The sequence below is a fragment of the Heteronotia binoei genome, chromosome 11 (genome assembly GCF_032191835.1).
Source record: "Heteronotia binoei isolate CCM8104 ecotype False Entrance Well chromosome 11, APGP_CSIRO_Hbin_v1, whole genome shotgun sequence".
Classification (NCBI taxonomy): domain Eukaryota; kingdom Metazoa; phylum Chordata; class Lepidosauria; order Squamata; family Gekkonidae; genus Heteronotia; species Heteronotia binoei.
Window position 1 is genome coordinate 49,952,891 of NC_083233.1, and position 25,836 is coordinate 49,978,726.

General features: G+C 42.0%; 1 protein-coding gene across 2 annotated transcripts; it reads right to left on the minus strand.

The window, feature by feature from the left end:
- Positions 1-214: 214 nt before the first annotated feature.
- RAB36 (RAB36, member RAS oncogene family) lies at positions 215-25,133 on the minus strand. Of its 2 annotated transcripts, none has more exons than XM_060249591.1 (11): positions 24,985-25,133; positions 21,403-21,490; positions 21,136-21,227; positions 12,849-12,914; positions 11,984-12,085; positions 8,839-8,903; positions 8,646-8,697; positions 5,812-5,893; positions 3,197-3,287; positions 2,630-2,749; positions 215-1,679 (listed from the first exon to the last, which is right to left on the minus strand). In XM_060249591.1, the coding sequence occupies exons 2-11, from the start codon at positions 21,469-21,471 to the stop codon at positions 1,615-1,617; spliced, it is 804 nt and encodes a 267-aa protein (XP_060105574.1). In that variant the 5' UTR covers positions 21,472-21,490; positions 24,985-25,133; the 3' UTR covers positions 215-1,614. The 2 variants fall into 2 exon arrangements, with proteins under 2 accessions (XP_060105574.1, XP_060105575.1); XM_060249592.1 differs by having other exon boundaries at positions 21,403-21,485; positions 24,985-25,131.
- Positions 25,134-25,836: the final 703 nt, after the last annotated feature.

Below are 25,836 nucleotides of genomic sequence, written 5' to 3' on the forward strand. Positions count from 1 at the left end.
AAAAAAAAGCACATTTGTTTTGTTTCCCTTTAATGAACAGACACAGGGTTGGCCTTGCCATGTGACACACTGAGGTGGTAATGAAGTTGCAGAGTGCCAAAGTAGTACAATGGACTGTCCCACTTCAGACTTCATGCAATGGATTATATCTCTGATCAATAATCATTCCCTATAAATGCAAAACTAGCACATCATGTAGAAGGCAATGTCAGAATCATCTTGATAAGGTAATTTTTATATGGTTTCACATAGATGGTCATTAAAATTCAACAGTTTCCATGGGGTCTGAAATGGTACATCGTTTTTTGTCACCTCAAAATTCTACTGTCTCATTTAGCTGCATGTATATACCAGGACTTTACCTAGGAGTTAGAGTGTCTTCTCAATTATTTTAAAAGGCACACACAGATCTACAGTACAGATCTGGATTTAGGATTCTTTGGAACAAAGCTACTTCCAATTGTTTATTCTATTACAGTAGGCCTGTAAATACCAAATCAGCTGTTTACCTGCGGGGAGTAAAAGTTTCCTCTAAGTGAACGGACAGGAGAATGATGGCAGAATTGGAATCTCCCCCTGCATCATTTTGGGCTACTGGCATGCCACAAAATGTATTCTGCCATACAAAACATTATAACAAGTAATTTACTTGTTTCCAGTGCCATATGACCAACATTCCTGCCTTCTTAACAATTCAGTCAGCAGAGATCATTCACAGAGCTGAACCAGAAGATCACCAGGATCAGCCAAGACACAAGCCTCTGGACAAGAAAACAAGAGCCAAGCCATTTCACTCTGCACACAGTCTCTTCTCTCCCCTTTCACATTAGGGGGCGTGGCAGCCTATAATGATTCTGGCTCCTAAAAAGAATCTTACAAAGGAAATTTGAAGTATACATAATTCAAAATAATGTACCTGGATTTCATATACACTGCACATTAGAAATAATTCCAGTGTTTTGTGCAAGAGTTCAATTCCAGTGCTTTGTACAAGAGTTCTTAACACCTTATCTTGTGTATGTATTCTCTAAAGCCTTTCAAAACAATACAGACAACACTTCTTCATAGGACAGTGCAGACATTAATGTGGTTTGACTCTTAACCAGGATTAGGGAATAAACCATGGGATTGCACACTCTACTGCCTCTCATGCACAAATTCCTTCTGCTGATCCCAGCCATGGCTAAGGGTTACAATGCCAACAAGCCAAGGTTAACGCTAAACCAGGGTTTCAGCTTAACCAGGATTTGAAACTGCTATAGTAAGAGAATGCCCATCAATTTGGTTCAATTTACAAAAAAATACAATAGCTTGCTCCAGAACTCTTCCCATAGTCAAGCCTGTCATCTCCTCTCCTGGAGAATAAGACAGGTTGTACAAGTTCAGCATAAGGCAATTTTCCTAAAAACAGACAGGCTGTGTTGTTAACATCCTCTTCTGGGAAAGGCAGACAGGTTCCCACCATGTGAACACAGGAGGTGGCACCACTGAAGGGCAATACAACATATAGCAAAGGGCAGGCTTGCACTGCTTCTTCCCTGCCCTCTTCTTTGTTCCCAGATTCAGCTTCCTGAAGCACTGATGGTATGAGAAACCTGCACCAAAATCTGGCCATTAGCAGCAACCTACGTTGGTTTGATGGTTGGTTTCTGAAGCCTCCAGTGAAGTTCCTTCTATATCTGCAATGAGGAAAGAAAGAAATGATCAGATTAATCCCTTCTGAGTATCACTTTCCAGGAATCTGAAGAAGAAAATGCTATACAGACAGCCTCTGTGCTTTCAGCATTAGGTCTCCAAGACAAATGGAATTTGGTTCTCACATCCACCACTTGTAACATGGTAAAAATGTCAGAGGGCTGGTCTGCAGTGAAACAGCTAGATTTGAGTCCAGTAACATCTTGGAGACTAACAAGAGTTTCAGGATATAAGCTTGGAGAGTCCAAAGGGAATTGTGACTTTCAAAAGCTTACATCCTGAAACTCTTGTTGGTCAATATGAAGAAGAAGACGACACTAGATTTATATTCTGCCTTCCACTCAAGAGTCTCAGAGCGGCTCACAATCTCCTTTATCTTCCTCCCCCACAACAGACACCCTGTGAGGTGGATGGGGCTGAGAGGACTCTCACAGCAGCTGCCCTTTCAAGGACAACCTCTGCCAGAGCTATGGCTGACCCAAGGCCATTCCAAGCAGGTGCAAGTGGAGGAGTGGGGAATCAAACCCGTTTCTCCCAGATAAAAGTCCGCACACTTAACCACTACACCAAACTGGCTCTACTAAGCTACTATTGGACTCAAATCAAACAAGATAAAAGAGGTTTTACATTTTTTTAATGTGCATGTGCATGTGTATGTGTGTGTGTGTGTGTGTGTGCACCTAGAAGTCATGGCAACCTCTGGTGACTGGACCCCTACTGGAGGCATGGAGGATATTCAGAGAGGTGGCTGAATACAGCCAGTCCCTGCCTCCAATTCCAGTATTCCAAGGAGGTCTCCCATCCAAGTACTTGCCAGAGTCAACCCTGCTTAGCTTCTGAGATCTGATGAGATCGGGCTTGCCTGAGCTATCCAGGTCAGGGCTAAAAGGTGCTGCTGTTGTTTTTTAAAGAAACTGAAGATTATTAAACATACTGATAAGGTTTCCTGCACCGATCTGGGCCATGCGGCTGTTGCTCTTCTCCAGTTCCAACAGCATGGACTTTTCAAAGGCCAAGGCAGCAACTCGGGAAAAAAACTCCTTGACATTTTCTCCTGAAGAAAGGGAGGGAAGTACTTGAGTAGTCATATACAGGGCCACACATGTGCTGCCTATGGAGAACCTGTCAAGTGTGGTCAATTTCTAAAAAGGAGAGAAGGAAGACAACACTAGATTTATATTCTGCCTTCCACTCAAGAGTCTCAGAGCAGCTCACAATCTCCTTTATCTTCCTCCCCCACAACAGTGAATAAGGTTTCAAATTTGCTGGGGTAGAACCTTCTGGCACATCCCGGAGTAATACCAGCTAGAATACTAAAGCATGTGCACAACTGAAAATGATCAAATGTTGCATGCAATTGTAAAAGAAAACTGCATTTCGTAACACATATGCAAACAAGCACATGGGCAATATGACACCTTAACTCTTGGAGATGACAGCTAGCATACTCATTCCTTGCCCTTTTGCACTACCCTGACATACTTCAGTGAGCTCAACTAACCTGTTTTGGCTGAAACTGACCAGTACTCAGCCTGCATCTCATTGGCATAGTGTATGGCATCCAGCTCTGTCCGCTCACATGCAGCAGTGGACTGAAAAATGAAACAAAACACTAGGAATTGCTAGCTCTGCAAATTATACTGCTTGTGTTTTCTCCCCTACACAACCTCATGCCTTTTATGTGAGGTAGCTGTTCAGAAGTTCTACTGAGCAAGGTCATTGTAGGCATCCTGGCATACAATGGGACAATGCCTCAAGGAGATTTCTCATCAAGAAAGCTTGAAAACTTCTCAATAGACCACAGACCTGTGTACTTATTTGTTTGACACATGGAGGAAAGTTCCTAAAAATAAGATGCAGTCCTCAAGGCCATCTCTCCAATAAGATCCCACTTGACAAAGGAGTTAAGCAGAGCTGTATCCTTTTTTAATTATTATCAACTCTTTGTGCAACACCTAAGAAACCCAAGCTTCTATTTTCCAAAGCTTGCTAATAAAATTATTCCTGCCTTACTATACACAGACGATACTGTCATCCTATCTTATTCACAAGTGGGGCTTAGGAGAGCACTCCGTGTCTTCACCATGGAGGAATAACTTGCAATAAACTACAAAAAAAGAGGTCCTTATCTTTACCAAAAAATATTGAATCTATACATGGCAAATAGAGGGCCACAACACTGAACAAACAAAAAACTTTAAATATCTTGGTATAGTCTTCCAGTTGTCTGGACATTGGAGAGCTCAGGTATTGCATGCCGCAGAAACTGCTCACAGAGCATTCGCCATTCTAAAATTCTACTTCACAAAAGGAGACTCCTTGATCCCTGCAGCAACCAAAGCCTTCTAAGGAAAGGTTGTCATCCAGCTCTTATACAGTTCCCAACTCTGTATTTACAAAGAAAGGTGCTCACTGGAAACAATACAATCCAAGTTCCTACAAACTTGGGAGTCCCACAATGTATTCCAAATGCCCTTTTTAGACTAGATGCTGGGCTGATCTGCTTGGAGACTCACATGTGGCTATTCATATCCACCTACTGGTTAAAACAAATTTTCAGTCTGGTGGGTCTAGTAACCTTGATCCTTGTTGATAGCTACAGTTCAACCTGGCAAAGAGCAATTGAGGGGATACTCCAAGAGCATGGCCTCTCCTCCGAAATCCTAATGTATCTTGGATACCAAAAAAGCAAAATAAATAATTAAACAGTGGTTCTGGGATCATGCCCTACAATCAGAAAGGACACAGATAGAGAAATATCCAATTATTCTGCAGTATGCCAAATGCTTTCAAACAGCAAATTATTTTAGATCCCTTGAGATCTCCAAATATCAGAAAATCTCTACATGCTTTAACACCTGACCTTCAGCCCTCCTGGAAAACAAATACCATTGCATCCCTCTCCCTCAATGGTTCTGTCCATGCCATAGAGGGAAAGTAGAGTCGACTTAATATGTTCTGCTGCACTGCTCCTTCTATAATGACATCTGATCTCAGCATATCACTCCAATCCTGTCAACTTCACCAGGAAGATCAGAACAACTTTATGTTTCTCTCCTTCTTGCAGACTCTTCCCAGGAGATAACGAATAAAGTTGCCAAACTTTGCCTTTGGGCATGTGGGATACGCAATAATTTTACCTCTGTCAGAGGATGGCATCATTTTCTCTCCCCCCACCCCACCCCACCCCACCATCTGCATTCATTGTCTTGGGCTTGTCGCACTGCATGCGTCCTCCTTATTTTTATCTTTTTATTTTCTGCTACCACTGCTGATTCTCTGGAGCTGATCCTGTATTGAAATAAATAAAATCAAGGACAGTAACTTCATCATAACCTTTTTTCTCCTCCTGACATATGGAAGGTGTGTCATGAGGAGGGAAAGGGCTATTCTGAATTTGCTGTCCTGGGTGAGACTGCTGGGAATCATTCAGCACCTTTAAACTATGGTCTCCCATAGACAGTATGGATTTAAGTTGTTAAAAGAAGGATTGAGGAGAGGTCTTCCCTCTCCTTTCTGGGATATTTGCTAGTAGATATTCAGCCTTGCTACTGGCCTTTGCTGGCAAAAGGACTTGAAGCAAAACAAGGCCTGCAGAACCCCTTGCTACTGACTGGAATATTTCTTCTCATGTGAGTTGCTGGGTACCTGAACACTTTTGTATCAGACCCAGGCTTTGAAGCACAATTAGGAGCACAGTCTGCTCAGTCGAACTGTGAATGCACCTCCCAGCACAGTTTTCATTCTTAACTCCAGTTGACTTCTTGTAAACATCCTAGTAATGGAAGAATTATGAAGAACATTTTCTAACCCCTACCAGCCATTGCAGAACCAGTAGAACACAGCAATAAGACTGGGTTGAAATCTCTATAGACATGACACTCATCTTGGACCTCTTTTGACCTAACTTATATCCCAGGGTTGTAGTGAAGATGAACGAGGGAGATGTGAATGATATGTGTTGCCCTGAGCTCCTTGGAAGAAGAGTAGCTCACAACATGACAGACAGCAGGCAACATACAGAAGAGATAAAGGAATTGTATTGAGGGGCTGTATAGTCATACATAAGGGAACTACTTTTTCAAGCAGCACCACTGGTTTCTTGGAGCTACTTACCAATAGATCTTTTTTTGTTCCAACTAGAAAGATGAAGCTGGACCCTGGTTCATTCTCCCTCAGTGCATCCTGAAGCCACTGTCTGAAACACAAAAGAAAGATAAATAGCGTGCTTTCACATGTCATAAAAGAAGATTCAAGATCAGCCCATTGTTGAGGCATCTGTTTGGAAGTGGGGAAGGCACAGACAGGCAGGACATTACAGTTCTTTACACTTCGGTGTAGGAAAAGGCACCCCTGTTGTAGAAGTAGCAGCAAGCTGGGGGTGCAGGGGGACAGCATCTGTACACCTCATTCCTGCCTCGCAGTCATGCTGGCACAGAAGTGCTCATACACTAACAATCATGCCAAACCCCATCCTCCCCCGCATGCATGCAATTCTCCCCTTTCCCCTTTCATGGCTGTGCTGCAGATAAAGGGACACCATGGCTCAGCTGTAAAATAAAAAAGGTCTGTCAAAGGGATGGAGGGGTAATACAGAACTTAGCTCAGCCATTTTGAACACACAGTGTAGCTCTACAGCCAGGGCTTTTTTTTTGTAGCAGGAACTCCTTTGCATATTAGGCCACACACCCCTGATGTAGCCAATCCTCCAAGAGCTTACAGGGCTCTTAGTACAGGGCCTACTGCAAGCTCCAGGAAGATTGGTTACATCAGGGGGGGCGTGGCCTAATATGTAAAGGAGTTCCTGCTACAAAAAAAGCTCTGTCTACAACTACTCACCAGACTGGTTGTGAGTGGAGCTTCCACATGGATGTCCCACCTATAGCTACCCAGAGCTTTTTACTTAGTATTGGAACAAAGGAAAAATTCTTTGATCCAGCTCAAATGAGAAAGGCCAGGAACCTCAAAATTTGTACTTGAAAAGAACATGAGAGTGTGTGGAAGATTAAAAAAATGCAGGACATCCAGCCACCAGACAGGGAAATATGCCCATATGGAAGCAGCTCCTATAGTACAGTACCCCAGAGAGCAGTCATACATTTGTTCACATGTCCCAAAGGGGAAGGAGGACATGGAGTCTTTTGCCTGATCATAACACCCTATGGTCTGGGTACTGGGTAAGGAGGGACACCCAAAGCCAAGTGGAAAATGCCTCCCAGTAAGGGGCTCAGAAAGAATCCCTGAAACTTGCTCTCTCGTCTGCCAAACCATTTCAGCTGCATTGCAAGCTAACTGCAAGGCAGAACTGAGATGTTATGAATTAATTTACAATAGCTTTATCATTGTTATAAATCTAATAAATAATGACATATCTTAAGTTAATATATTACATGCTGTGCCTAACAGATTAATTTATTAAATTTATTACATTTTTGTCCCAAATGTGGACACTTTGGGTTTGTAAAACTGTACTGATCCCTGCTTCCAAGGGGATTACAGATGAGGTGGCAGAGACCTGAGGTGGTAGAATGGGCTACAGTACTTCAAACTGCAGGATATACTTTTTTCTTAAGAACTGCTTGCAAATATGAAACCTGCACAGAATTAAAAAGAAGTGATACCTTTTTCCCTGCTGAGCTAGTTTTTGTTTGTCTGTTGAATTTATATGTTATAGAAAGTAATGTTCAAAGCTTGAACCTATCACCCCTGTTCTGAAGTGGAACAGTCCATTCTATCATCTTTTTTTTCCTGCATGACTGAACCAGGTCTTAGTAATTAAGTACTACGGAGATACAATTTACTACTATGGGGATACAACTGTATACAATACAATTTCATAGTAGGGGTGCCATTATCTATGTACACATACATACAACTGCTAGCATTTTCTCTAAAACTAGGTATGCAGGGTGAGACGGCTGCGTTGTTTGCCCTGAGACCACCCTATTTACTATTGCTCTCAGCATTGACAGGGGACCTTGGCTAGACTAGTGGCAAGAGTCTCTGTTCACTCATGATTTTTACAAGTACAATCTACCAACAATTGTCAAGGTGACATATTTTGCCAAGTTTATTCATTCCAATGCAGGATCTTGGAAAAATCCCCTATGGAATTGACTTTGTGGACAGTGGTGTGAAAATACAGTAAGAGATGGTAAGAGGATATAAGAGGAATGAAGTAATCAAATTAAAAGAACAAGAGGAAGGGGCATGGGGTAGAGGAAATTAAAAGCACAAGGAAAGCAAGTGGCAGATGAACACACACCATATGCTCTTTCCTTTTCAAAAACACTGTTTTACACTGCAGTCCCCTTGGAGACGTTCTTCCTGCCCACCAAAACTAGGGAATGATTCAGCCAATCTTCCCCATTTCAGGAGGGAAAAAAAGCCCTGGAGAGCTGGGATTGTCTTTGATGTAAAGCAGCAGAACTGATAAAGAAACAAGGCCAAGTTAAAAAAAACCACATAACCAGGTAACATCAGAGGCTAAGGGAAGCAATCATGTTGCAAAGAGGATGATAATGCGTAAAGACAACAGAAGCACAGAGGGACCATCTGCTGCAGCTCTGACATTTATGTCAGTGGAGTTACTGCTGGGTTACAACAAGATGAACAGATGGGAATCAGAGACATACAATTTTAACTAGCACAGCTCATACCTTGTACACCTTCTTCCTTCATACTGCACATGTAGCAAAGAACTTTAAGGAATATCCTAGTTAGCTTTACTGCAGACAATAGTGGAGATAAAAAATCCAACCCAATAAGCCTCAGCTGCCATCTTCTTAAGCCCCGCTGGAGCCATTAGGTGCCATACCTTTAGAGGTACACATTTTTGGACACCATAGCTTGGCATGGCATCCTTTCCTATTTTGTACATAATAAATCTCAGTTCAGCTTTATGAGAGCTTTACATAAAAAGCTGTTCAGAACAAAATTTGCTGACTTACTTGGTATGATCCAAAGTCTGGATATCATTCAAATCGAAGACCGTTATAATAACTGCAATGCAAACACAGGAAAATAAAAAAGCTTGATGAGACAGCAGAATACAAATCTTGCTAGTTTCATCACATAGATGTTAAAAGCTAAAGAATAGGAGAAATAAGGAAGGGATCACCCTGGAAGCAACTCTCTACTTACTCTCTGCTCCTCTGTAATAAGCAGATGCAATGCACTTGAACTTTTCTTGACCTGCTGTGTCCCATCTGGGCAAGGTAAAATAAGGAAAGTCAGATCAGTCCAAATGAGCACAACTTAAACAAACTTTCTGACAGCTAGAGACTGCAACACACTGAAGAAGAATGCGGTATGTTACTGCTTCATCAGAGAGCCTTTCATTAAAAAAGACATATCAATCCTTTTGTTATTGTTCTTTTTAAAAAAAAAATCTAGTCCCAATGCACACCCAAGACTAAGCTTTCCTATATCAGAGGAAGTGAGCTCTGGCCCATAAAAGCTAACACTACAACATATTTACCTGCTTTTGAGATGCCATAGGACCATGTGCTACTTTTCTACAACAGACTGATGCAGCTTTTTCTTAAACTATTGTCATGGTGGATGTGGGCAGGAATACAGGGCAACAGTTGCTGAGCCTGATCAAAAAGATTATGGAGGATGTTCCTGCACACCAGAAACAGAACTGTTCTAGCTTCTCAGCTAAGCATGCCAAAAAGAGAGTTTAGAGAATAGAATACGCTTGGAGAGCAGCAAGAATCAAATGAGTAACACAATTATATGGCTTTTTGAAGATGAGAAGCCAACTAATCCATATCAATGGATACTATGAATTGAGGCCCAGGTACAAGAAGCTTCTGAGAATGCCAAGAATATCCAACTTCATGGGAGCAAAGATATAGTTCAAAGATGGGATGTGTTGGTTGAAGGCCAACAGATATCCATATGTGTGAAAAACTTGTAATCACTAATAGTTTTAATATATTTTATATTCAAATACAACTTTGTATGAAGTTTTAAGATAATTTGTTAGCCAAGAATGTGCACTATTATCAAGTGGGACAGCTATAGTTAGGAGATATAAACCTATAAATATAGGAAGATAATAGATTGGGAAATTCTTCTTAGAAAGAGTTCCTTGCTTGTGACCTGCTTATCTTTTGGATAAGATATTTTTATGGACTCATGTAATTGCTCTCCTTTAATCCTCTATGTAGCAGTATTGGCTGGTATAATTTTCCATTGAGTTAACATAAAATATGCAAAATATTTAAGTTGTAATAAAGGATTAAAATGGAAGGAAAGATTCTCTAATAGTATCGCCCATGTACTATACCCACAATGAACCTAAAACATTATTGAGGTGTACCTTTTGCCAGTAATTAAATGAACAGATGCAGAAAATATAACTAGATGCCTAGGGTTTCTTAAGTGTATCTGGATCAGGCCTGACCAGAATCATCCAGAATACTATGTCTACCACTAATAAGTTACATTTAAATATTGAAACTAAGCATCAAGAAAATACCCATAAAACTTGTCTAAATTAAATATAATGCTTACTTTTAGAGTCCCATCAACGTATGTTCAGTAGCACAGAGCAAATAATATGCAATTAATTTAGTAGAAGGTAGTGACTTGACTTCAGCCCAGTTCATCTGAGCTGCAAATCATCTGGTTATTCCTCCAGAGGTGGACTTCTGAAAGTCTGGTATGTACTTTCATCATTTTTTTTGTAAGAGGCACAAATATCTAAATAGGGCTGTCAACAATTTAAATAACATCTAGTTATGAGTTGATAAAGTGATGTAATAGGCACAAATGTCTGAATAGGGCTGTCAACAACTTAAATGATATCTTGTTATGAACTAATTAAGTGACTGAATTTAAAGGTATTTGCATATCAGTGATATGGTATCACAGACAATTAATATGGGTTTCTTTGAGACCATTAAATTGTAATGCATATACCTATAAGGATATCTTTATATTGTCCAGACCAGGGATGGGCCAGAGCAAAGGATATATGGAATATAAATAGGAATGTGGGACAAACAAGTGCAGGCAAAAGAGCTAAAGTAAAGAGGAAGAGGGAAGATAGGAGGTGACAATCTGAGCATGAACAAGCTCAGGAAAGTCAGGACTGAGAAGCAGTGTGGGCACTGACTGATTTTCACACCCACAAAATGCCTCCATTTCACTACAGGAGCACTTGATATAATTCTATATAATAGTTCCATGGAGTTACCATTAAGTAATGAAAACTGTTCATTATTAAGGAATCACTATTTGTTATATTATTTCCCCATGTTCACAGACAGTAATTGTTCTAACTGTGTCAGTTCAGATGATATAAAATACTGCTTAAGTATTCCCTGCAGTCCAGAGACAGATGGCTGCTCTGCCTCTCATGTCCAAACACAGAAACCTGTTTGTATGTCAAGGCAACCATGTAAAAGATGCCCTTTGTTTTCTAACTAGTGGTGGCTTTTCGTCAATATTTTCTTCTTTGTGCTTATCATACTCATTAGAACAAAAACAGCTTAAGAAATGCTACTGCATAATCATCTACAGCAAGCATTGCAGTTCACTGGAAAAATATATTGCCTATGATATTTTTTATTCAATACTTGGTTGCTGTAATTTTATTTATTAACATCAGAAACCCAAAGGCTGTGATCTTATGCATGTTTACTTCAGAATAAGTCCCACTGAATTCAGTGGACTAATTCCAAGAAGGCAAGCACAGAATTTGGTCGCTTATAGCTCTAAGAACAAGGATTTATAACTGGAAAAGCCCATTTCCCCATATGAATTATGTTGGCTAAAGCCAAAACTAGACTTCCTGGTAAGAAATTCATGAACCTGCAGGGTACCCCAAATTGTATCATAGCCACAGCACTGGAGGAAGGATTTAATCCCTTTCCCCCACACTACTTTCTCAATTTAAACACTGCCCTCCCCCAGTTGTACTAACTTGCATGAGGAAATATTATAGGTGTTGGATGTATTTATTAATTTTTCTCCCATAGGGCAAAATAGCAGATTCAGGGGGAATAATTTAAATAGAAAAACTGGAATTTAGATGGCAAGGGGTTCAAAATGGCTTCCCTAGAAGCACAGGCTCAATCTCATCTTGCCTCTCCCATCAGTTGTTATTACAATTGTTTTTAAAAATTGGAGATCCAATCACGAATCTTCTACTATCATATTTAGTTTTGTCCAAACATGTCAGATATTAATACCATGGGCTAAAAATGGTTCTATCAGAAGTTTCTATTTAAAAAAGAAAAAAGAGGTAAAAAGTGCTGTTTACATTCCAACTTACATTTGGAGACTATAGGGGACTCCAGCTATCTCAAAACGTTCAATTTCAAAATCCACTCCAATAGTTGCCTTGTAATCACGATCAAACACATCCTTACAAAACCTGTAATGGAAAAAAGTGGTACAAGAAAGCTGAGGTGCAGGGGGAAATAGGGTAGAAAGATTGATTCTTTAATGCTAGAGATGAATATAGAGGAGGGAGAGAGGGGAAAATTGATTTAGGAATTGCTTATTCTTTTTGATTGAAATTAATCTTGGAAGCTGCAATACAGGCAATGGTACTAGTGCAGAAAATATTTATACCCTACACTGAATATCCACAGTCCAAAATTAAACTCAACATTTCAAGAATCAAGAATTTAATTTCAAAAATTTGACAGAAGACTCATATCAAACCCTGAAGCTGAGACCTGAGGGAGAATCCAAGATGGATGAAGGAAGCAGATTTAGACCATTTCCGCATTAGCCACAATTTTGCTTGGCTAGCAGATAAAATGTAATTTTCTCAATACAGAATCAGCTACTGAAACTGACATTAAGATCTTTTTAAAGTTCCTGAATCTACTTCATACCTCAGTGACTACTGTGTGGTCTCAAGCCACATGCACTGTGGCTTTTTGTTGTTGTGGGACAGGATGCTGTGTGGTGGACTCTAGATCAGAGATGATGTTACCATTTCACTAACTGTAAACAAAGGGTTCTTTGGAAAAGCCTTGTATCATCTATTTGCAGGAGAGTTCTCCACAAGAACTTCAGCAAATTTTACTGTGAGTTTATACCACCATAAACCAGTCAACTGAAGGGGCTTATAAAACTGCAAAATAGTTTTGACAAACCCCTGGGCTAGGAGTTGATATTCACTGTACCTGTTGATGAGACTTGTTTTTCCAACATAGAGGTCTCCCACCACAACCACTTTGGATATTTTTAACCTGTGAACACATTTTCACATTAGGCTAAAATCAAGTGTGGTGATCAATATAATAACCTCTCCTCTATTTCTTTCTTTCTCTTGCTCTCAACCATAGTAATCCCCCCCCCCCCCAGTTCCTTCTGCATCTACTACAGCTGACTCTTCATTCTCCTTGTTCCCACCACTCCCATCACCTTCCTACATTCTCACAGATGAATGTGAAGGGCACCAGACATGCCATCACTAGAGACCACAAGAGTAACATGAGATCCAAATAAATCAGATCTAGGGTTTCCACCCAGGATGGTTTCCAAAGGGATGCATTCACACACACTAAATAAAGCACTTTGTAACTGGATTTTTGGCAAAATCCACTTGCAAACAGTTGCCACATGAAAGCACTAGGGTTGCCAATCGCAAGATGGGTACAAAAGATACCCGGTAAGAATGTGGCAAAAAGAATTTATTCCGAGTAGCACAAACACTCTGTTATAGTAAATGCACTTTAAAGGTACAATGACATACATACAAATTTCACAATATTTCACATAAATTTCATCCAAAAGTCCCAGGGCAACTAGAATTATTAAAGGGCTGGAGCACTTTCCCTATGAAGAAAGGTTGAAACGCTTGGGACTCTTTAGCTTGGAGAAACGTCGACTGCGGGGTGACATGATAGAGGTTTACAAGATTATGCATGCGATGGAGAAAGTAGAGAAAGAAGTACTTTTCTCCCTTTCTCACAATACAAGAACTCGTGGGCATTCGATGAAATTGCTGAGCAGACAGGTTAAAACGGATAAAAGGAAGTACTTCTTCACCCAAAGGGTGATTAACATGTGGAATTCACTGCCACAGGAGGTGGTGGCGGCCACAAGTATAGCCACCTTCAAGAGGGGTTTAGATAAAAATATGGAGCACAGGTCCATCAGTGGCTATTAGCCACAGTGTGTGTGTATATATAAATTTTTTTGCCACTGTGTGACACAAAGTGTTGGACTGGATGGGCCGTTGGCCTGATCCAACATGGCTTCTCTTATGTTCTTATGTCCACAAAAGATAACTCAGTCCAAATACTCATACTTGTACTTCAAGTTTTCAATGCTGTAGATGAGAAGAAATAATTTATTGTAAGAGACTGGTTTCAGCCATGCCTTTATCAATCATCACTTCCGCGCATTGAATTGCAACTAGCTTCTCCTAGTACAAGAAAAAAACATATACAGTACACATTCCGCTATATCTTATATTCATAATACAGAAAATCAGTCATACCAATTTACTTGCGACAATTCATTAGTTGGGACCCAGTGTAACCATGTTTGCAGGCAGCGCCTCCTTTCAATTTTAAAGCTGGTAGCGTCCCTTACCGCTTCCTCATTCTCAATCCTCATATATTCCTACTTGCTGCTCTCCAGCTGTTTTTCATATATCGTAATCTTAAAGAGATATGAGGCATTAACAGCAGTAGATTTCTTTTCTACCTTTGTCGCTTTTTAGTTTTGACTTACAAAAAAACGGACCAGTCAAGACTCTGATTTAAACCATTCGGCGCCATTGTTTTAAGGGTATAAATCAGAAATAGCGAGGGATAATGTGGCTCTTAAAGGGCATCTTGCTTGTGGGGCTGCTCCATATGCGAATTAGCCTGGCGGACTGACGAAATAATTTTACCCAACTTTAGAAAAAAACCTGACCAATTGGGCAAACTGTGGGAGTAAAAGAACTGTTTACTTAATAAAATGTGTGTGTTCCAAATTATACGTTGGCTCTACAATTAGGGCTATTTGTACGAGAATATGTGAACATCGTTCCCGTTTGAAAAATTTACAGAATGGCGTGCCGTTAAGTCAGCACTTTGCGGAGGTTCATCATTCTCCAACAGACTTTGCGTTTTTAGTGTTAGAAAAATTTGAGGCACACCCATATGTGAGAGTAGATATTCAAAAGCATTTATTAAGACGTGAAAGTCATTGGATTTATACCCTTAAAACAATGGCGCTGAATGGTTTAAATCAGAGTCTTGACTGGTCCTGCATTCTTCTCCCTGGCTACATTCCGCTCGGTTAGAAAATAGACGCGAGCTCGCTCTTCACACGCGCCACAGAAGGGGAAGGAGAGAATGGGGCGGGGGGGGGGAGCTCTGGCGGCAGGAATCAGTCAGGTCCCCGTTGCAAGCGCCAGCCAGGGAGGGGAAAGAGCGCAGAGGAAATCCCAGCTTCGCCACCCGGGAGGGAGCGAGGCTGGGAAAGGAAGAAGCTGCCACACACACACACACACACACACACCCCTCGATTTCTCTCTCTTCGTTATTGCGATATTTCGCAACTTCGGAATTTGGGGGGGGGGAATCTAGTGCTAGGATTCTCCACTGTGAATGCTTCTGTTAATACATAAAGGGCTGTGGAGGATCCTACAGCTACAGCCAATCCATGAGCAGAAGCAGCACACGTGATGCGGTTTGTGCACGAAAAGAAGGGGAAGGAACAGCTCTGACTGCTCGATGTTACGTTATTACGTCCTTACGCAACCAGACTTGCGCTTAAAAAAAAAATGATTGACAGGGCATCGAACTCAAGTCGATGCCAGTGGGAAAACGATTTGAGCCGGGGCTTCATGGAAAGCGACTCCGCAAAAGACTCCACGTGCGAAAACGAGGAAAATGAGCCGGACATAATTGCGCCGCGGAATAAGGGGAGCAAACGCTAAGTGCGAAAACGACCTTTAAGATTACGATGTATGAAAAACAGCTGGAGAGCAGCCAGTAGGAATATATGAGGATTGAGAATGAGGATGCGGTAAGGGACGCTACCAACTTTAAAATTGAAAGATGGCGCTGCCTGCAAACATGGTTACACTGGGTCCCAACTAATGAATTGTCGCAAGTAAATTGATATGTTGAGTAGTGAGGATGACTGATTTTCTGTATTATGAATATAAGATATAGCGGAATGTGTACTATATATGTTTTTTTCTTGTACTAGGAGAAGCTAGTCGCAATTCAGTGCGCGGAAGTGATGATTGATTAAGGCGTGGCCGAAACTGGTCTCTTACTAGGGTTCCCAAATCCCCCGCTAGGCCTGGAGACTCCAGATTTGGAGCCTCCTCCCCCCGCTGGCCATAAAAGGGAAAGCGGGGGGAGGGGAGGGAGGAGAACGGCAGCCAGAGTTCTTCCGTTTTCTCAGGCTGCTTCCCGCCCCCAGTCAGCTGGCCGGTGAAGGGAGGGGAGCCCAGCCACGCCCCCAAAGGACCATGTGCCTTTGCACCTCCGGAGGTGAGTGAGTTCTGTCCCCTGCATCAGATTTCCCAGAAAGGGGGGGGGGAGGGGGAGGGGGTGGAGAGGGAAACGTCTTCTCATAGGGTATAATGGGGAATTGATCTGGAGGTTTCGGGGGCTCTGGGGGAGCTGTTTTTTGAGGTAGAGGCACCAAATTTTCAATATAGTATCTAGTGCCTCTCCCCAAAGTATCCCCCAAATTTCAAAACGATTGGACCAGGGGGTCCAATTCTATGAGCCCCAAAAGAAGGTGCCCTTATCCTTCATTATTTCCTATGGAAGGAAGACATTTAAAAAGGTGTGCTGTCCCTTTAAATGTGATGGCCAGAACTCTCTTGGAGTTCAGTTATGCTTGTCACACTCTTGTTCCTGGCTCCGCCCCAATGTCTCCTGGTCCACCCCCAAAGTCTCCTGGCTCCACCCCCAAAGTCCCCAGATATTTCTTGAATTGGACTTGGCAACCCTAACTCTTACAATGAATTATTTCTTCTCCTTATCAACTCTACAGCACTGAAAACTCGAAGTACAAGTACAAGTATTTGGACTGAGTTATCTTTTGTGGACTGGGACTTTTGGATGAAATTTATGTGAAATATTGTGAAATTTGTATGTATGTCATTGTACCTTTAAAGTGCATTTACTATAACAGAGTGTTTGTGCTACTCGGAATCAATTCTTTTTGCCACAAATGCCCAGGTGGGGGGCAGGGGACCCCCTGGTTTGGAGGCCCTTTAGGGTCATCAGAAAGCAGTAAGTGGAGAGAGGGAAATGTCTGCTGGGCTCTCCATTATTCCCTATGGAGACCAATTCCCATAGGGTATAATGGAGAATTGATCTGTGGGTATCTGGGGCTCTGGGGCGGGGGGCTGTTTTTTGAGATAGAGGCACCAAATTTGCAGCATATAGGGTGGCCAATGCCCAGGTGGGGGAAGAGGATCCCCTGGTTTGGAGGCCCTCCCCATGCTTCAGGGTCATCAGAAAGCAGGGAGGAGGGAGGGAAATGTCTGCTGGGCACTCCATTATTCCCTATGGAGATCGATTCCCAGAAGGTATAATGGAGAATTGATCTGTGGGTATCTGGGGCTCTGGGAGGGGGCTGTTTTTTTGAGGTAGAGGCACCAAATTTTCAGCATAACATCCAGTGCCTCTCCCCAAAATACCATCAAAGTTTCAAAAGGAGTGGACCAAAGGGTCCAATTCGATGAGCCCCCAAAGAAGGTGCCCCTATCCTTCATTATTTCCAATGGGGGGGAAGGCATTTAATAGATGTGCGGTCCCTTTAAATGTGATAGCCAAAACTCCCTTTGGAGTTCAGTGACGCTTGTCACATCCTTGCTCCTGGCCCCACCCGCAAAGTCCCCAGATATTTCTTGAACTGGACTTGGCAACCCTAACAGCGTAGCATTCAATATCTCTCTCCAAAATGCCCTCCACGTTTCAACAGGATTTGACCAGGGGGTCCAATTTTATGAGCCCCCAAAGTAGGTGCCCCTATTCTTCATTATTCCAAATGGAGGGAAGGCATTTAAAAGGTGTGCGGTCCCTTTAAATGTGATGGCTGGAACTTCCTTTGGAGTTCAGTTATGCTTGTCACAACCTTGCTCCTGGTTCCACCCCCAATGTCTCTTGGCTCAACCCACAAAGTCCCCAGATATTTCTTGAATTGGACTTGGCAACCCTAGACAGCACCCAGGGACAGGCTTCTGCTATTTTCCCTGTTGCTACTGTGGCTGCTGAAACAGCATAGCAGCAACAGGATTTCCATAGGTTTCCCTGCACTTTCCTTGCTCCAGTCCCCTCTCCCCTAGGCCACCTGGGCTTTTTCGGTTTAAAAAACTGGCAATTTAATATCATTATATTGATGTAACTTTATAACAATATGCATAATAGGTTCTCTGAATCCTCAGCTTTCACTTTAAAAAACAGTAAGTCTTCACCCCCTTTCTTTGTGGAGACATAAGGGGAAAGGCCTATCTCAAAATAGGCTAGACCAGGGGTGTCAAAGTCGTGAGGGCCAGATCTAACATAAATGTGTCCTTGTCAGGCCGGGCCACGTGTGTCATAAAATGTAACGCCACGTAGTGGAGATATAAACTTTATAAAGGACATAAACACCTAAAAAAAATTAAAACTTAAAACATTAGCACTCATTGGTTTTAAAGGTGCTTTCTTTGTATCTCTCCTATGGAATCCAGGGAACTGGGCAAAGGAAGTTCTGGCTCTTTCCTTCCTTCCTCAGGGGACCAGGAGTGCAGGGAGCTTCAGCCAATAGAAGGAAGAGAGGCTTGGCTGAGTAACTCTGCTGTGCAATTGAGAGAGCCTGGCATAGCAAGCTCTCCCCCCCCTTCCTCCCTGAGGGAGGAGCCTCAGCCAATGGAGAAAATAGAGGCTTTGCTCTGTAGCTCATGTGTGATTGAACAAGTCTGGCAAAGCAAGCTGTTATGCAGAAGGAAGCAAGAGACAGGGAGAAGAAAGCAGACAACAACCAGTTGCTCGTGGGTCTGATAGGAGTCCTCTGGGGGCCTGATTTGCCCCCGGGCCACATGTTTGACACCCCCGGGCTACACACTTTTAGTAAAAGGTGGTGTCATAATCCCGGGCCTAGTGAGGCCTGCAGGTCCCGAAGAAGCCTGCCTAGGAGTTACTGGGGAAAGCCTACATTTCCCAGGTTCCCTTCTGTCTCTCTGATTAAGTGGCAAGGTTTTAGAGGGAGGGGTGGGATCTGGGAAGAGAGCAAAAAAGAGCCATGCCCAGACAGGGTGTGTTCTTTCCTGGAGAGGCTGCAGGCAGAGAGGTTCTCTGTTTAGAGAGGTATCAGACAGAGAAGGAGTACTACTATTCCAGACAGTAGGAAAATCCCTCACCCAAGGGAGGTGGTGAGTTTTAGTATTAGTGTAGGGACTGTATAGCTAAACGCGTCAGGGCTTTTGTTTATTTTCACCAACTTTTACTGTTTCATATTCACTATAGGGGAGCCAACGGTAGCTCTTCAGATGTTTTTTTGCCTACAACTCCCATCAGCCCCAGCCATTGGCCATGCTGGCTGAGGCTGATGGGAGTTGTAGGCAAAAAAACATCTGGAGAGCTACCACTGGCCACCCCTATAGCACTAAATCTTTATCACCCACTTATTGTTTTTAGAGCACTAATAATAAACTTCTTTTGTTGTTATACTGCCTGGGTTTCACGTCTCCTTGGTCACAGTTAAGAGGTATTTATTAATAAGGAAGACAAGGGTGGTTGGGTGCTCTGGGCCCTCCATGGAGACCCTTACCAGAGTGGTGGCAGCCAGTAGAAGGCCCTCCTAGGCCCCTGCTGTGTGACAGGTGGAAACGCAGAGAACCTGTTTAAAATACTGTTATAATATTATATTGATTTAACAATACCGAATTACCAGGTCACCTGGTAAAAATGGCCACTTTGGAAAATGAACTCTAATGCATTATATCCTATTGAATTCCCTCCCCTCTCCAAACCTCACCCTCCTTGGGCCCCATCCCAAAATCTCCAGATATTTCCCAACCCAGAGCTGGCAGCTCTACCACTGGTGGTAGGGAAAGGAAATGGCCAAGGAAATGGCTACCATGTGAGCAGAGAAATCTTAACTTTCTGATCCACACAGCAACAATCCAGGCTTTACTAGAAACTTTCCCAAAACTTCACAGCAAAGCAGCTTTGACAAAGACTGGGGAAACCAAGGAGGCACACAAATGTACTATGATGCTGTGGGAAAGGTGAAAAAAATGCTTCCCAATACCACTGGACCCTGGGCATATAACCCATTTAGAAATGGCCCAAATCTGGAATGGCAGTTTGGCCATCATGCAACACCTACTGAAGATTATAACTCAGATAAAAAAACAGCCTGGGACTATCCACACCACCTTCTCCTCCCAGGAAGAGAACAAGGACTTCCCATGCTTTCATTCTATCGATGCTAGCTCTTAGACTGAATTTTCAAACTCAGGTAAGATTATGTACTGTGTTTTTTTGTTGTTCATGCTCTGTTTGTGTAAGTTAATTACACCTTTACTCTGCAGTTCAGGTTTCCATTTCTACTGATGTAATTTAGTTTTCCCATATCACTTTAGAACTGATTTCAGTCAGTTCATTCAGGAAACTGACAGAGAAGAAGGCAAATCATGCCTGTCCACCTTTATATCATGGTCTAACTATCCAAGAGGCCAAACATCAGGGGTTAATTTCAACCAGACTTGTTTAAGAAAAGTTGCCAGTAGTCTGTATCTATCACTTTAATTTGAGGCAAAATGAATAGTGACAGCAGAATGCAAAACAGACAGCTCTGACCCATGAGAAATATTTCACTGGGCAGTTCTCTGAAATGAAGGAGAACTGTGCAAAAGGAATAAGGATTAAGTCTCAGGTGAATTTTGCCCCCTTCTGAAGCAGAGAAAAAGCTGTGGTACCATTTAGATATGCTGCTCCAACCACCAAAATGTTAGTCAAGTCAGTCCTTTACCCTAAAGCCAATGTGGGACCTCTGAATATGTTGTTGCGATGGATGAGCTATTTAGAAAGATTGAACCTTTGGATTAGCACTGCAGTGATGTCAAACCCAGCTGATTTTCTAAATATTTATAAGAAGTAGCATTGAATCAGTAGCTTCTTAGAAATGGCAGAATTTGCCAAATGCAATTGAATGACTGAGCACAAGACAGAGACTACTATCAGTTGGCTGAAATACCAAGAAGGTAAGGATTTCCTTCTTTGGGGATCTGATGTAGGGCAACAGATTTATTTTTCTGCAAGTCTTTTTTTTTGGTCTCTACCTGTGCTCTACTCGTAGATTGTAAATAAAACAAATATTTAAAGATAAAACTGCAGTGATACTTCCTCAGAAACCTAAGTAATTCTATCCATGGAACTCCTCACCACTTGAGGAAGTACAGAGCATGTCACAGTAGATTTTAGAATGCAAATGTTGAGTTGTCCTTGAACTCACCCGACAACACCAGTGTTCCGTCGCTGACAGGCACTCCTCACCTGGGTGTGGAAGTGATCTTTGAACTGCAGGCAGGCCTCAGGTGTGTACCACTACAGAAACAAAGAGAGCAGGTGCTTGTCTCTATACAGAATGATGTATAGGTGTTTCCCCAGCTTAGTTTTAAGGGCTTCTTTACCAGGCCTGAAGCACAATTTTATAATGGGTCTCTTTGAGGAAGTAGCCCAGGTTGCTAAGGAAATTAACAAAAGTTAAAAGTTCACTTACTTTTGGAAAGTGGGAAATTATTCTGTCTCTGCTCACTGGTGGTACAACATGCAGTAAAGTGGTCTTCATTGTCCAAATTCAGTCTGTCCTACAAAGTATGAAACATCTAACAGTCTCCAACTGCCATCCATAAACTCACCAGATAAAGGGCACCATTTTTGTGCGTGCTGAAGAATGGAATAAAATTCCAATAAGCAGGACAGCTATAGGGGTAGACTTGCTAACAAAGAATAAAACAATAACCACACTTAGCATTTATGTAATATTTTAGACAAAGGTTCTCAAACTTTAGCAGCCCATGACCACCAGCAAGGGGGGGAGGGAGGGGAGGGAAGGGGAGGTTTGCCTGCCCCAAGTTGGGAAACTCCTAGAGCTTTGATGGTGGAGCCAGGTGAGGACAGGCACATCAGTGGGATACAATGCCATAAAGTCCACCCTCCAAAGTACTTTTTTCTCCAGGATAACTGTTCTCTGTAGTCTGGAGATGAGTTGTAATTCCAGGGGATCCCCAGGTCCCATCTGGAGGCTGGCATCCCTAATATGAAGCTACAATTTGATTTTAATTTTTTGTGACAACCCTAAGCCCTCCCTTCCTGCCCTGCTGGTTCTTAGCATGTGCTATAGAACTCCTTCTCAAAGTACACAAGGCAAACCACACATGCCCCATGTAAGCCTCTGTCTTCAAAACAATATAGTGAAAGTCCTATCAGCTACATTTTGAAAGCAAGTTTAAGTAAAATGCTTATATTGTCTGTACATGGCCTACAAGCTCAGGCCACAGAGGGTGGCCAAGTCTGTAGAATGCTGTTCCAAGTTCTATTCCAACTCACTTCTTCAGTATGTAGGACTTTACAAGGGAGACAGCAAAAAAGAAGACTTGGTTTTTATACCGCACTTTTCTCCACCCTAAGGAATCTCAAAGACGCTTACAATTGCCTTCCCTTCTTCACACAACAGACATGTGAGGCAGGTGGGTCTGAGAGAGTTCTGAGAGAATTGTGACTAGCCTAAGGTCACCCAGCAGGCTTCATAAGGAGGAGTGGGGAATCAAACCTGGGTCTCCAGATTAGAGTTTGCTGCTCTTAACCACTGCACCACACTGGTTCTCTCTTCTTTACTGGTTAATGATTTCTAGATAGAGGACAGCTGGATGGGGAAAGGAAGGTGCCTAGAAACTTTTTCAGAGTTTCTAAGACAAATTTTGTAAATAAAAAACCCTGTGGAATCATATAAAACTTTGAAAGTCACAATTGGCTGTTACTGTCTACAGATGCAAAGCCCCATTTCTCTGTCTGAAATTATTTGCACTGGAAAACAGGGAGAAAACTAGTTTCGTTTTATACTGGAAATAACTAGGAATGGCTTGGCTGTATTAAGGCTGTATGACCTCGGCACCACTCAACCCATTAGTGTTTGTATGGATGAGCTATCGGCTCCCACAAACAATCAGTATATTTTCTGGGCAGTGTTCTGAGGACAACTGGAATCCAGGTGACTGTGGAAAACTACAGCTCTACAATCTTTGGAGAGGGAGGGAAGCAAACTACTATCCCCTTCCCTGAGAACAAAAGTCTCTACCCCATTCCTAGAAAACCAGGAGGGTTTAGTTGTCATGATAGCAGGACAGTTCTTGCAAGGCTTTGTGGATCCCTTGATGACCTTCACAGATCCCCAGGGTTTTATTCCTTTCCACTCAATTAGGGCTGGTCAAAAATATGGCTCTGACACCTGTAACAACTATATTAGAAAAAAATAGAAGCAAAAAATGGTCTGTTATTTTAGCTGAGGGTATCCAATCTCAAGTGCAGTACATTAATAATGATTAAGACAACTTACTGTTCCTGTAAAGAAAATCTGAATTTGGTTAGCAAAATCACACCATTACCATTCAAACAAACAATTCAAAGTCAAGTGGTTGCTCTGATTACCCGTTATAAATCAGTTTTCTTATAAGAAAAAAATCAGTCTGAAGACTAAACTGCATATTGCATTATCCTTGCATCATTGCTGGGTCCACCATGAAGACTTTGGAGCAGATATACTATGATGGTTCCATGATCTGAACTCAATTCCAAGGTGCATGGTCTTTATTTTGGCATGCCTGTGTGGACAGCTAGTGGTGAAGAGAGGTGTAAACTAGTAACAATACATCCACTCACATCCCCCAGTGTGGAACTGATATTCCAATGGCCTGTAGAGATAATAAAGCAAGCATTTTTAAAAGTTATGTGTGTGTATATCCCCAATTTTGGTACCATTGCAAACACTTCCAAAATACAGGTTTTTCTGCCCTATACATCACTGCTGGTTTTAGGACAGAGCTTGGCCTGTAAGGCACATAAGGGTCAAATTTCCTACTTTGAATCCTGTTGTCAAAACTTTCTGGTATATCTGCTTTCCATAACTTCTTCATATTTTTATTTCACATAGAGGAAATTTGCAGTCTGTTACTGAAGAGTCTTTCATTTTCTTTGGTAATAAAATACTAAGGCCTTTTCCCAATAAAATGGTGCCTTTAGGTTGCTATAGTAAAGGGGAGTGGCATCCTAAACCCACAAAGTCACTGAAAGGGAAACAGAAGTCTCCCCTTGTGAGGGCCTCATGCCTGAGTCAACATGCTTTTATCTACTTGGATTATTTTTTAACCTATCCTAACCCCTCCATGCACAAAATGCCCAACTAAACAAACTCATTCCCTCAGGCAAATAGTTTTAAAAATGTGTTCTTCACATGACAATATACATTTTTCCCCTTGGCTTAAAGGCAAATTCTTCCATGGAAACCCTCCTGCATCCAGACTGCATTCTGTGTAACAACTGTTGCAGGAACTTAAATCCAACCAGACAGAAGAATAAGACTGCAGATTTATACCTTGCCCTTCTCCCTGAATCAGAGATTCAGAGCGGCTTACAATCTCCTATATCTTCTCCCCCCACAACAGACTTCCTGTGAGGTGGGTGGGGCTGAGAGGGCTCTCACAGCAGCTGCCCTTTCAAGGACAACTCCTGCGAGAGCTATGGCTGATCCAAGGCCATTCCAGCAGGTGCAAGTGGAAGAGTGGGGAATCAAACCCGTTTCTCCCAGATAAGAGTCCACACACTTAACCACTACACCAAACTGGCTCTCCAGACAGCAAATAATAAGGGAAATACTTGAGATGTTAATTTTGTGTTCATTTTTAAACCAACCAAGGCAGTCAATAAAAGGCAAGGGGTACCATTCAGATTTTCCACCCCAGGTGCCAAAACAGTTCACCCAGAATATTGTTCACATTGGACAAAAAATGGTAGAGAAATCAAATATACATTCTTACCGGTGTGGGTCTTACATTCGTGTCAATTTAACCTACAAAAAAGCCAATTTAACCCTCACAAGAAGTAAACATACCCTCATTTGATAGCTCAGTTTTGCCAAGACGCTTGTTTGAAACAAAATAGCTGACTCACACTTAAGGAAGTCACAGGATACAGGAGGATGGAGTTTAAGTCCTTCCCTTACAGATCAAACACTTGCCGTTGCATTTACAATCAGGGTATTTCCCATTAAGATTCAGATTGTTCAGCAAACAGAGAAACGACTCACCATGCAGCAGTTCATGCAGCAGGTTCCCCCGTCATATACACCACTCTGCCTGCTGCTGTGTGGCCATAGCAACCAGAGTGCAACTTTCAACACCTCCCTCCAAGTACGAAGGCGGAGCTCAAATGCAAAACAAAAAAAACAACAACCTGACCCACCATTTGAGAGATCTTGCAGCCCTCGAAAACTCAGCCATGTGGAATAGAAAAACGGGATATTATAGGATGTTGCCATTGAAATGAATCAAGCTGATAATTTCAGAAATAGAAACATCAAATAATTCTGTTTTAAAAGAAAATAAGCAATATACTGAGCTCTGGGAGAAGGCAACACATTTAATAGTTATTGCCTACGCACAGTGGGTATCTTGCTGTTTACCTGCACCTGATCTTTACATTTTTCTGCCACACCTAGCTAATACATGCCCTTCAGATTTGGTCCCAGATAAGAGACTGGAATTCCCACCCCCCACCCCACAAATGCCCTATTAAGGAAAATGCCACATACAGGAGAGACAAACTTACATGGTTTCCTGTGGCAAAACTAGTAGCAACTGACAAAAGTAATCTTTTAGGGTCAAACAAGATGTGACACTGAGAGATCAGGTTAAAAGAGTTCTATTTTTTTTTTTAAAAGAACAAATAGATTCTCACTGCAGGATGATGATAAGAGTTTAATATTTTCTTCTTGCACTGTTTCCCTGATCTTAAAACTTCCTACCCACCTAACCAGAGCTGCTTCACATGAGATAACAGAGACATCTGTTCATAGAAAATATTCTACCACTCACCTGAGTTAAATAGATGTATTTCTAGGCAGTCATGTGAATGCAAAAGGGCCCTCCATGTCAATGGA

Bases quoted from the DNA above. Each gene is read 5' to 3' on its own strand.
- RAB36 (XM_060249591.1), bottom strand. From the start codon at position 21,471: ATGAAGACCACTTTACTGCATGTTGTACCACCAGTGAGCAGAGACAGA. The intron at 12,915-21,135 runs GTGAGTTCAAGG...ATGTGTTCACAG, and splicing joins CGGAACACTGGTGTTGTCGG to GTTAAAAATATCCAAAGTGG. The intron at 8,698-8,838 runs GTAAGTAGAGAG...TTTGCATTGCAG, and splicing joins TTATTACAGAGGAGCAGAGA to TTATTATAACGGTCTTCGAT.